The 13,283-nt window shown below is 36.6% G+C and overlaps 1 protein-coding gene across 1 annotated transcript; it reads left to right on the top strand.

The window, feature by feature from the left end:
• The first annotated feature begins 1,539 nt into the window (after window positions 1-1,539).
• Window positions 1,540-6,010, top strand: LOC311075246 (uncharacterized protein). Its single transcript, XM_084102504.1, has 3 exons — window positions 1,540-1,596; window positions 1,840-1,916; window positions 3,145-6,010. The coding sequence occupies exons 2-3, from the start codon at window positions 1,897-1,899 to the stop codon at window positions 4,769-4,771; spliced, it is 1,647 nt and encodes a 548-aa protein (XP_083958630.1). The 5' UTR covers window positions 1,540-1,596; window positions 1,840-1,896; the 3' UTR covers window positions 4,772-6,010.
• Window positions 6,011-13,283: the final 7,273 nt, after the last annotated feature.

The following is a 13,283-nucleotide window of genomic DNA, read 5'->3' as shown; positions in this document are numbered from 1 at the left end:
AGTAAGTCATTCAGTCCCTGCATAGCTGCAATATGCAGATGACATTCTTATCGCTGCTGAAACAGCCGAAGACTGCAGAAAAGCCTCAATTATCACATGCAATGTACTTGTGAAGGCAGGGTTCAAAGCATCGAATGAGAAGTTGCAGTGGGTTTTGACCAAAGTGAATTTTCTGGGACACACACTGACGAAGGGGCTTTTTTCCACAGAGAAACCTGTGGGGGAGTCAATGTAGCCTTGCGCAAGGCATGTCGAAGTGTATTGGCGAAATACAAACAATGGCTGCATGCTTTCATGCACAGGTGCACAAATCAATCACAGAACATTTCTTAGAATTAATAAACAATTAACACTGAGTGTTCATGGGACAAACAGGTTAACTGATTGTAATATTAATTTACAACATTAAGTTAATTAATTGATAATTAATATTAACTGATCCAAATATTCATAATCAATTATAACCAGTTATGATTGATTATTAATATTTCTTTGAGCTAACTCGTTACATATTATATTTTTGGATATATCATATACACACAGTTATTCAAAACCTAAAGCCCTTCTTTCATGAGCTCCTATTTACATTTCTGTACAAGATTGAAATTAATTGTCAGAGAGATGTTGAAAAATTCACGGTAAACACAAAAGCAAGATTGGAACCAAACTATTTTTTTTTTTTACTGTAAGAATTTGTGGTTAAGAATACAGTATTACACAGTCCGAAAAACCTATAACCTGACTTTTGGCCTATTTATAGGCCTATTCTAAATCCCTAATTGGTTTATGTTCAGTAAAGCAATGAGTGTTTGCACATGTGAGGAGTGTGTGAGAGGCACTGATGAATTATGTGGCATTTTGATTGGTTGTGTTTGAAAAAGGAAATCAACATATTTCCTGTTAGATTGTTGTGTTATAGAGAATTGTATGTTGTGTTGGCAGATAATTAGCGTATGGTTTTGCAGATTTGGTGTGTGGTTCTGGTGTCTGAGTGTCAGGTTTCAGAAATTGTGTGACAAGTAAGGATTTGTGTGTGAGCAGCAAACTGTAAGAGCTGGACAGGATGATGTGTAAATTTTTGTTTAAAGATCATATTTTTTCTTTTAGTACTGCCCTTCAGAACCTAATGTTGCCTTCTTGAGCTTTTTTTTTTTAAAGATTATGTCAAATGATTGTTCCTTAAACAAATATTGTAGAAAACTGATGTTGTTTAAAATAATATGCAGAGAAAAAACCAAGTACTATATGCTTGGTGGTTCCTTTGTTACATACCTTATTAGTATTCCAAAGTATTCTAAAGTATTTGGATTAAGATACAACACTTGTGTAATCTAACAAAATACATTTACAAATGACTTTTTAAAGCATTTTGCAATCTGTAATGAAATACATTTTAAAATGAACCTTCACAACCCACATATTTTTCCAGTAATTTCATGTTTAAAACCTAACATTTTGAAAACAAATAGTTTGACTCTTTCCTGCAAATCACGTGATCGTTAAAAATGGGTGTTGGCTTGGTATAAACACAACCAAGTGTCTTCCTTTTTTCAAGTTCCCGAAGTGAGTTACAGAAGGAAGCATTGTTACAAACAGGTAATACTTTAAGTCTACTTGTTTTGCTCTTCTGTAGGCTCTGTGACTCAGTGTAGCAATGATTTTGATTCTATATCTCAAATTGTGTATTATTGCTAAAACCTACTCCTTATAAATAAAGAAATCAAAAGAAAAGGAAAGATGAAATGTTTCCATTGAATATAAATCATATTATAAATTCTGTCAAGTCTTTCTGAACTTGAATCTTATATAACAATTTTAACATGTATTTACTTTGTTTAGCATCAATTTACTTTGTTTAGCAAAAAACCTGTTGGACTCTTTAAGCTGGAACCGGTCATGGCGGATTCTACTGAAAGGTAGGAAGGACTATAGACATTGGCACAATAGGGCTGTTAGAGTAGAGTTTTACCAATTAAAAAAATTATACCATTTTAAAATAGAATCAGAATGGGTTGATGAAGCATTTAATACATCATTTCAAAAGACATGTTCTGAGTTGTTAAAAAAAAAGACAAAAAAAGTAAAAAAGCATTATTTTACTTTTATTACAAGTCCTATGCTATAAAACCCAGTACTGGCATTTGTTGTCTTCTGATCCAGAGTTGAGCAAAATGTTTCAGCATCCTCCTTAGATTGTGTATAAACGGGCTAGGAATTTAAAAGATTGCCCAGTACATGCTCGTTTTCAGAGTGTCAGTCCTCGTCCGTCTCAGAGTTTACTCAGTCCTATACAGAATGGTAATTATCGGTGTGGGAATTGTGCTCAGTGCAATAATACATTTAAAACATCTTTTTTTTGTCATCCAAGAACTTGTAAAAATATATATAATCAATTCTGTGATTACTTGTGTTTCCACTCATGTAGTTTATTTGATCCGTTGTCCTTGTGGTTTAGGTTATGTGTCAATTGTCAATCGAAACAAAGAATTAGTGAACATAAGAGTTCTATCAGAAAAAAGATGTAAATTATCCAGTTGCGGCTCATTTTCTATCTTCGAATCATGATGTTTCCTCCTTACTTTTTTGTGGGATTGAAAAAGTGAGTGTGCCACCTAGAGGGGGTGATATTGAATTGCCCTTACAGAGATGTTAAACTGTTTTGGATTTGTACCCTTCAGACTTTATCACCATCGGGGTATTTATCGGGCATTATTATATATATATATATATATATATATTTTTTTTTTTACTTTATTATTTACAATTATGTTTGAACCTGTTTATGATGATGTTGTGTTGATTATGTATTCAGTCACTGAGCTTAATTGGTTACAAATGGATCTTTACATTGATTGGTCATGTGATTATTTTAAATGGGATTGAGTTTCAATATTATTGAGTTTTTAATATATTTGTATATGCCTGATGAAGGTTGTGAGGCTGAAACGTTGCTAATAAAAATGTTAATACTTATTTACAAGAACCGATAGTGTGCGGGAGTTCCTTGATTTTTGTAGAATTATTATGATGAAAGTAGAGTTGATGAAAAGTTGCATAATTCTGCCTCATATCATTGGTAAAACAATTATTACTACTTTGACTAATTACATGCCTAACTATGTTGTTTTCTGCTTTATATGACAGACAAAATATGGCCAGCATGGAACAAAAAGTGCACAATATTTCTGAAATCATCAATCAAAGTAGTGACATTGGGAAAGGTCGATATCGTCTAAAACCGAGAACAGACTCTCATGATCAATCTGAACCATTTAGGCAAAAGACCTTCGGGGAAAGAGACAACAACAAACCCCATAAAACCATTCTGATGGTGGGAGAAACAGGAACAGGAAAAACAACCCTGATCAATGTGATGATCAACCACATCTTAAATATAAAGAGAGAAGACAAGGTTTGGTTTGAGATCACAGACGAGGATGAGTCTTTACAGATGAGTGATGATCAGAGTGACCTATCATCAGTTCACAGTCAGACCTCCAGCATCACTGTTTATGGGTTTTATCTACAAGAGAGTCCAATCCATTTAACAATAATTGATACACCAGGATATGGAGACACGCATAATATTGAGAAAGACAAAGAGATCACCACAGGTTTGCTTAATTTAAGCAGATGTGATGACTATATCCATGAAATACACATAGTCTGTCTGGTGATTAAAGCAAGTGTAAATCGACTCTCTGACAGACAGATATACATATTTGATGCTGTTCAGTCTTTATTTGGGAGAGATATTGCTGAAAACATTGTCTTGCTCTTCACACACTCAAATGGATTTCCTCCTAAAAACGCTCTGACGGCTGTTAAAGTGACTAAAGTCAAGTGTGCAGTGAATGACAAGAATCAGCCAGTGTTTTTCCTGTTTGACAACTGTCAGTCAGAACCTGCTGATGAAGAATATGAAACAATACGTGAACGATCATGGAATCGCAGTTTTAGAGGAATGACAGATTTTTTCAAGATTCTTGACAGCATTAAACCAAAAACCTTGCAGATGACTCAAGATGTGTTACAACACCGGAATCAGTTGGAAGCAAAAGTTTCCAATTTACGCTCACGTGTTCAAGTGATAGAACTAAAGCAAAAGGAGCTGAAACAAACTCAAGAAGCTCTGGAGAAGAACAAGAAAGATGTAGAGGACAATAAAGACTTTGAGTATGAAGTTGAAGTGCCCTACAAAGAAAGTGTTAATATTGATCCAAAAAAGTGGCGCTTAACTAAAAAGGCAACATGCTGCAGCGTCTGTAAGGAGAACTGTCATTATCCAGGATGCTGGTGGGCCAGTGATCTCAAATGGTGCAGCGTGATGAAAGATGAACACTGTACAGTGTGCACTAATAAATGCCACTACAGCAAACACGTCAAAGAAGCAAAAATATATGAAACAAAGACAAAGAAGGAGAAGAGGACATTTGAAGATTTAAAGAAGAAATATTATGATAGGAAGATTGGAGGTGGTGTGTCTGTGGCCAATAAGCTGGAAGAAGAACTGCAAGAATTAGAGAAAGAGAAAATAAAGCTATTAAATGAAGCTTTTGACTGTGTGGAAACTCTGGAGAAGATCGCACTCAACACTGATTCACTGCTCACACTTCTGCACATTGATTTTCTGATTGAGAAGTTAAAGGAAATAAATAAGCCTGAAAAAGCTGAAATACTGGAAAACATCAAGAAGAGAGCAGGAGAAGGAAAACATGGAGCACTGGGATACATAAGACAAGTAAAAAAAAAAAATTCTGCAGCTAGTTAAAAAAAAAATCAGACAAGTGCACTCTGAATGTGTCCTTTTATGTGATATAAAGCTGCATTATCACTATGCATTGATGTGTTCATATACATTTACATTTTTTGAGTTTGTGTCCAATCTTGAAACGGTATGACTGTGTATATGAGGCAGGTATGGATATGATATGGATATGATAGCAGTCCCATGCTAGCTTTTTTCAACAACAATTAATCAGACAATTGTAAAAAAAAAAAAAAAAAAAAAAAAAATCATTACACAGACAATTTGCTCTTAAACAGTGACATCTATCGACTGAATAATAAGAGATACAAGAATTCCTTTATAGCTGTTGCAATCATGTTTTTAAATGACTATTATAAAGTTTATAAATGACTATGTTTTTAAAATTTTGTTTGTGTTGTGTTGCTGTATGTTTAACTTCTTAGATAATATATCACAACTGAGGCAGCTCATCTTTTTATGCATGCAATGATCTTGTCTCGCATTTTGTACTGTAAAGTTTGGACTCAAACTAGTGATTGCTTAACTAAAAACTTGAGATGTTGTATAATCAGGCTCTAAAAATAATGGTAAAAAGCCAAATCGATTGGATAATTGTCATATAAAAAAGGAATTGGAATATGCTTAGTTTTACTCATTTTAAAAATGAGTCATATATATAAAATAGATTTTTAAATGTTGGCACAATAAGGCACCACCTGTATTATGTAAATTGGTAAAGAGACAAGATAATACAGACAGAACTAGAAGTACAGCAGGTGAATAATTGTAGGATTGATTACTGTAGAACTACACAAGGGCAAAGAACCTTTTCTGTAAAGGGGTCCAAACCTGGCACATGTTGCCAAATGAGTTTAAAGCAGTACATGATATAAAGTAATTTACATTGATGTATTTACACATATTTAAATTTAATAAATGTTTGATTTAATTAGTTATTAATGTTGCCAGGGTTGGAAGTATCCTTAAAATAGGTACATGTAATTTAGGTATGTTTTTGCATGTATGTATGTATGTTTTACTGTACATTAGCTGAAAGCTTTATTCTATGATAAGCATTTTTTCTTTCCTTTTTAAAATTTAAATTAGAAAAGCCTTTTTACAGACCCGATATGCAAATTATCTTATGCTATACTCTCTATGTGCATATTTCCAGCTTTCAACTGGAATCATGTTTTTTTGTTTTTTTTTACTGTCCCTTTTCAAATAAACTTATAAATAAATAAAATAATTCAAAGTAAATGTGGTCTCAGTGTTTTAAAATAGAAACGGACCTGTTTGTTATAATGTTGCCTGAGGAGAGATAAATGACCTGCATGCTTCATTTCCAACCAAAATTTTAAAAGATAAAAATACAAGAATATTACAGCCAATGCAATTTATCTGATATACTAGTGGTGTTGAAAATTAAAACGTGTAACCTGTGCGGAGGTCTGTCTTGTCAAAAAACCTGACACACATATAAATTCTCCCCTTTCACATCTGTCACAATAATTTTAATTTATGTTTTACCTTTGCACTTTAAATATTATGAATTTCTTAAATAATCAAACTTTAACAATATAAATATGGAGTTAGATTTGTTCCTTTATTCCAAATAAATAGATTATGATCCACAAGACAAACGACAACGGAGGACAGATCATTTGTCTGACTGACTGATGGGACAAAACCAAACAAGTATTGTTTTTTTTTTCTTTCTTATATTCTTATGTTGATTTTGCCAGTTGAGTGTCCATGGGACTGTGTAAATATTGTTTGAAACCTCTTTCTGAACTGCACAGTGGACTGGTTGCTCAGTGCTGGTCTGAATGGACTTAATGATCTAAGAGAATATGAACTCTAAGCTACTATGCTGGATTGAGAACTCAGTCAAGAACTGTTAACATGAACTTGTGAAACTGGTGGTTTGCACCCCAAATGAGTTGAAAAGGAATGGACATTTTAAACGAACTGATTTCTTTTTGTTGAAAGATTTTGTCATGTTAAATGGGCCCAGAATTGGGTATTGAGTATTTTAATTTCTGGGATACTTTTCTAACTAGATGTACCGCATGGCGGTACAAAATATGACCGCCGCTCAGGCCTGCACTGGCTTTCCACAAAAATAAATGACGTGGAGCAATTTGGCTGTATTGCGTGTTTATGTATATAAGTTGTATATTTTAAAAGACTGTCTGGAGTATTCCTGTGGATCATGGATAATTTAGAGTTTTGTAATTATTTGCCATTACTATTTAAGTTTTATATCAAAAGTCATTAGTTTAGACACTTAACATCCATAATGTGAAAACGTCACATCCATAACAGTGGTTAACAGTAAAAAGCGACTGAAGTGCCCTTGAGCAAGGCACCTAACCCCTCACTGCTCCCCGAGCGCCGCTGTTGTTGCAGGCAGCTCACTGCGCCGAGATTAGTGTGTGCTTCACCTCACTGTGTGTTCACTGTGTGCTGAGTGTGTTTCACTAATTCACGGATTGGGATAAATGCAGAGACCAAATTTCCCTCACGGGATCAAAATAGTATATATACTTATACTTATACATACTAAGTATGAAAAATCTGTGATTTCTTTTTCAAAGGACCCTCCCATTCAATTTATACAAACCTCTACCAAACGGTTGAGGTGCCTGTTGATGGTAAAAGTCAGTTATCTGACTTTGGCATGGGTTTGTTGTGTTTTACTGAAATAAAAAACATTTTTTCCCCAAAAAAGTGGTTTTATCTTGTAGCCCTGGTCCCAGAGTTTTAAAAAAACAATGTTAACAAAATTAAACTCATTCCCACTGTACCTAGTATAACACTTAAGTAAATGTCCCATTGAAATTAATGGGATTTTATGGATTTAGGTGAATAAAGTGTACACATAATACATTTTGGTCTGTACCATGAAGAGAAAACTGATTCAACTATATAAACTATATATTTTCTGAAAGCGTAGACTCTCAGGATGTGATCTAACATGGCATGAAACATGTCCCACCCACCTTATTAGTATACTGCCCAAGCATAACACATTGGGTATTGGTAAATCGGTATATGGCTGATACCTAAAAAAAGTAGTAGTATGTGCATGTCTGTTTGTGTATGTGTGTGTCTGTGTGTGTGTGTGTCTGTGCGTGTATGTATGCGTGCGTACATGTGTGTGCGCGTGTGTGTTTGTGTGTGTGTGTCTGTGCCTGTGGATGTCAGTGTGTGTGCATGCTTGCGTTTGTTTGTATTCCTGCATGTGTGTGTGTGACAGTATCATCCTAAACCAGCAACCCTTCGCTCAACAGCACCATCTACAGGCCGATGAGTGTACAGTCACTAAATGTGCACATAAAAATGAATTTATTTTATTCCCCCCCATGGATGAAATTCTACGAAACTTAGCATACCCCCAGAGGATGTCAAGTTAATCATACACATGAAATATGGTGCAGTTCTGAACATCTCCACTGAAGATAGGGGAGATTAAAGCAGAATAATATTGCATTTTCATTTTTTATGGGAGGGGCGCAAATCACAAATGAGTGATTATGGGCTAGGTTGATGTGGGCCCTTAAGACCAACATACCATAAAAAATTCTTCATCCTCGGTGCCACGGTTCAGGTAGTTATTTAGGAAAAACTGCATTTTTTGGGTTTGGGGGGGCCCAGCGCGGGGGGGGGAGTGGCCCCCGGGGACCAAACGAAATTTTTCCGTAAAAGTCTAGTGGGGCTACATGCCCACCAAATTTCATGTTCCCCGGTGTTTCGGTGTCCCTGGTATCGTTGACAAAAAATTCAGTAGATGACGGGAAAAAAAAAAAAAAAAAAACTTTGACAATCCCTATTTGACTGCTTTCGCTAGCTACGCTAGCGGCGTCATAATTATACGTGTATCTCTGTAAAGCTGCTTTGAAACAATCTACAGTGCAATGCATAAGTGAATACACCCATGCTAAAGTTGACTAAAAAGAGGAATAAAAAATCATATTTTGGAAATTGAACTTAATGCCTTAATTTAAAAAATTAGGAAAAATCCAACCTTTAAGGACACCAATTTTCTTTGTGAATGAATAATGTATCGTAAATAAATAAATGTTCTTCCTTAAAATACATGGTGCATAAGTGAGTACACCCCTATGTTAAATTCCCATAGAGGCAGGCAGATTTTTATTTTTAAGTATTTTTTTTATTTTTTTTTTAGGATACTATGCATCCTGATAAAGTTCCCTTGGCCTTTGGAATTAAAATAGCCCCACATCATCACATAGCATTCACCATACCTAGAGATTGGCATGATTTTATTTCAGTTAGCCTAAAAGCTAGTTTGATTTGCATTGAGAGATGATCTTATGGAAAGTACCCCATGCCAATCACTAGGTATGGTGAATGCTATGTGATGATGTGGGGCTATTTTAATTCCAAAGGCCAAGGGAACTTTATCAGGATGCATAGTATCCTAAAATTATTTTTTTTTAAAATACTTAAAAATAAAAATCTGCCTGCCTCTATGGGAATTTAACATAGGGGTGTACTCACTTATGCACCATGTATTTTAAGGAAGAACATTTATTTATTTATGATACATTATTCATTCACAAAGAAAATTGGTGTCCTTAAAGGTTGGATTTTTCCTAATTTTTTAAATTAAGGCATTAAGTTCAATTTCCAAAATATGATTTTTTATTCCTCTTTTTAGTCAACTTTAGCATGGGTGTATTCACTTATGCATTGCACTGTACATTGTTAAAAGCGTTATATAAATGAAGATGACTTGACTTGACTTACTATTATATATTTTTTTTAGTACTCCTTTTTTAAGTACTCTCAATTTTGTAGTACTCTTTCCACCACTGAGGATTACCTACTGGTTGGCAGATCGATGCTTCAAGGACTTAAAGGGTAACAAACCCTAAACCAACTTTTTTTAGTTAATGATCTGTAAGAATGTGGCTTTATTAGTGCTGTTCATTGATGCGAGGAACTTTTTGACATTTGTGTATAAAGTGTTTTTTTTCTACAATATATGGTGTAAAAACGTCTGAGTGCTGCCCTCTGCAGGTTGAACGGTGGCTACTGCAGTTGAATTTTCCTATTGGATGTTTGCGGTGACGTAAGTGGTGGAGAGCCCGCGCTATTGACAGCCACCCCAATCCCACAGACATTTGTTCATTGTTCTTGGTGACTTCTCATGATTCATGGGTTGACAGAGATCATCGCCCCTAGCGGTGAACCGTTGAAATTTCAAAGTGTTTCGAAAATGGTTCGACACAGTTATGACGTAATGAAGCCTCGTTTACTGAAATCACGTGACTCTGGCAGTTTGATACACGCTTCAAACCATTGATTCAGAACAAAAGATTTGTAAAGGTAATTGAAATTGGCATCACTAGTATTACCCCACTCGTGATTTTTTTTAAGCGGTTAGCTGTCTTGAAAAAGGTGGTTATTAACAACGGTACTATACGGTTATCCGGACCACACTGTGATGACCTACCCCAACCCCGCCCCTAAACCTACCCGTCACTGGGGTAACGACCAACCAAGAGCGGTTGTGGTCACGTGTGGTCAGGTGTGGTCCGGATAACCGTACTATGGTACTACAGAGACTGTCGAGGAGATTAAACAAACATCATCACACTGAACAGGTAAACTCAGTCCGCTTTTACAGCAGTGGCGATTTCTTTAAGACTGCAAGGGAAGCTCGGCTTCCCCTATAATGTCGAAAAATGAATGGTCAAATATGTACTATTGTATTAACATTTTATTGACTAAAAATGCGTTAGAAAACGTTCATCTCAAAGACGAGTTCGTTCAGAATCAGCTACATACAGCAGGTCGGCTGACTCGATCTCCTTCTCATACATTCCCGTAGCGTCACAGTGCATTTCCCCGTTGAAGCCCAGCTTCCATTGACTTCAATGGGGCTGCTTTGAACAGTTTTTTTCAGCGCTTCGAAACTAGACGGTCATTGGATAAATGCTGCGATTATGTCCCGCCCATGGAAGCTCAGCTTCTCTGGGGGTGAATGAGGAGTGGGCTGGCCTGGACTCCGGGCTTCTGTGTGATGATTGGATGATCTGTTAAACGGCTGCATCTCCTTTTGACTGACAGCGATTTTGTACTATAAGGAATCACTGAAGCTATTCGCGCTCAGTCCCATCGCGGATTTCTCAAGTACAGTCGAAATAAAAACTGCTGCAACCTATTTCCTGATATTTTCTTGGCGAAATTGCTTGATTTTCATCATACATTTCACACAAATATACACCACACTCCTTGTTTCAGTTTTACAGAGTTTAATATATTTTTTTTTAGATCGTTCATTCATTCATATAGTAGGCTAGGCTAGCGTCGTGGGTGAAACTGCACACGATGGCAGACAGTGCTAATATTGTCGACCTGATTTTGGCGAAGCCATTTGAAAGTGTTCCTTACGAGGAAAAACTTCACCTAATCAATCAACACCTAAGATTGATTTAGTGCAAAAGATAGGGAAAAATAACAGGTCTTTTCAGCTCTCCTGGTATGACAAAATTAGCTGGCTGACTGGAAGTGCTGTGACAAATAAAATGTACTGCTGGCCATGCCTCTTGATGAAACCATCTCACGGATGTGTTGTTTGGTCAAAGGTGGGGTTTGGAGATCTGAATAACTTTGACAGGGCATATAAAAGACATGAAAAGAGCAAAGCACATGTGAATGCATGTGCAAGATTAAGTTGCATGGGCAGGATCAGGGTTGAGCATGCAATAAATGAAGGTGCTCGCATTCAAGTGGCTAAACATAATGAAACAGTCAAACAAAACAGGGCCTTCTTAAACCGCCTTATTGATGTGACATCCTTGCTTGGCCGGCAGGAGCTGTCATTTAGGGGACATGATGAGAGTAGTGAATCATCCAACAAGGGGAATTACAGGGAGTTCACAGAAACATTAGCTAAATATGACTCTGTCCTGTCCACACAATTCGAGTCCTCAACTGTGTTTTCTGGTATGTCTCATACTATTCAAAATGACTTGATCTCTGCTCTTGCAGCCACTGTTTCTGATCAGATCAGAGATGAAATTCAGGATGCTCCCTTTTTTGGATGGCAGGTGGATGAAACAACTGATATATCCTGCCGTGCCCAACTCTCTGTCATTGTTCGCTATGTGGATTGTGCAGGTAAAATTCAGGAGCGCTTTATTGGATTTTTTGATGTTTCTGGGGGCCGAGATGCCCAGTCCGTTTTTGATGTATTAAATGAGAACATGCAGGGCTACAATTTTAAGGATAAACTTGTGGCACAGACCTATGATGGAGCTGCTGTCATGGCTTCAGATCTCAATGGTCTGCAGGCCAAAGTGAAAGCAATAGCCCCCAGTGCAATGTTTGTGCATTGCTATGCACACAGACTGAATCTGGTGCTGTCACAGGGGGCTAAATGCTTGCCTGAGTGCAGAATTTTTTTTGCATCACTCTCTGGGTTTGCCACATTTTTTTCAAAATCCACAAAGAGGACATCTTTTCTGGAGTCTGCAGGCTGTTCAAGGTTGCCCAGAAACGCTCCTACTCGATGGAATTTCACATCACGGATAGTGAGCACTGTGGCAAACAATTATGATGGCCTCCTGCAGACATTTGAGAACATCACTGCAGACACAACAATGGATGATGATACACTGGATTGTGCCAAAGGCTTTGTGAGGAAACTGGAGGATTTTGAGTTTGTGTTCATGTTGTACACATATGAACAAATCTTCTCTGAGACTGATGTGGTCTTTGATATTGTCCAGCAGAGGGCGATGGATGTTCTTTACTGCAAGAAAAGAATTGAATCTCTTCTTGCATTTGTCAAAGAGAAGAGGTCAGAGGGGGCTTTCCAAGCTGTTTATGCCAAAACAGCAGATCTCACATCAGACCCAAGAGAGAGGTTATAGGGCGGCTTCTGTCACTTTGAGTGATTTATTGCCCTTAAGCCCCGCCCCCTTTTTGACCGTGGGGAAATTCCCACGCTTGCCCCGCCCCCTTTTTGACCGTGGGAATATTCCCACGCTTGCCCCGCCCCCTTCTACCACCCACCCACCCACCTCCGGGCAGACCACGTGACCGTGAGAATTTTCCCACGGTACCCTTCCCCACAAACACCCCCACCCACCCCACTTCTGGACATGTCATGTGACCGTGGGAAATTTTTCCCACGATCCACATTAAAACGTTAAAACAACATGTATTAAAATTATATCATGCAAATAGTTCTATTTTCTAATACATTTGAAGAAAAGTTGTACTTTCACAATTACAGTGTTTAAAGGTGTATAAAACATATAACGTTAAAATACATTTGTAAAATGTTAAAACATTAATGAAAAAGTTAAAATTGCATTTTTTCTCTAAAAGAGTTATTAAAAATGAGTTAGTGTTATTTTAAGATGTTAAAAAATCAATAATTTACAGAAAAGTAAATGTATCCATCCACACAGTATTTGTAAAACTGCTACATAAAACACAAACTAGTTTAAAAACATTGTTAAAAAGTCTTACGCTTTTACAATTTCAGTTG

The sequence above is a fragment of the Abramis brama genome (assembly GCF_963993115.1).
Source record: "Abramis brama genome assembly, chromosome: 24".
Lineage (NCBI taxonomy): Eukaryota > Metazoa > Chordata > Actinopteri > Cypriniformes > Leuciscidae > Abramis > Abramis brama.
Note: the sequence above shows the minus strand (reverse complement) of the source record. Positions and strands in the feature narration are given on the sequence as shown.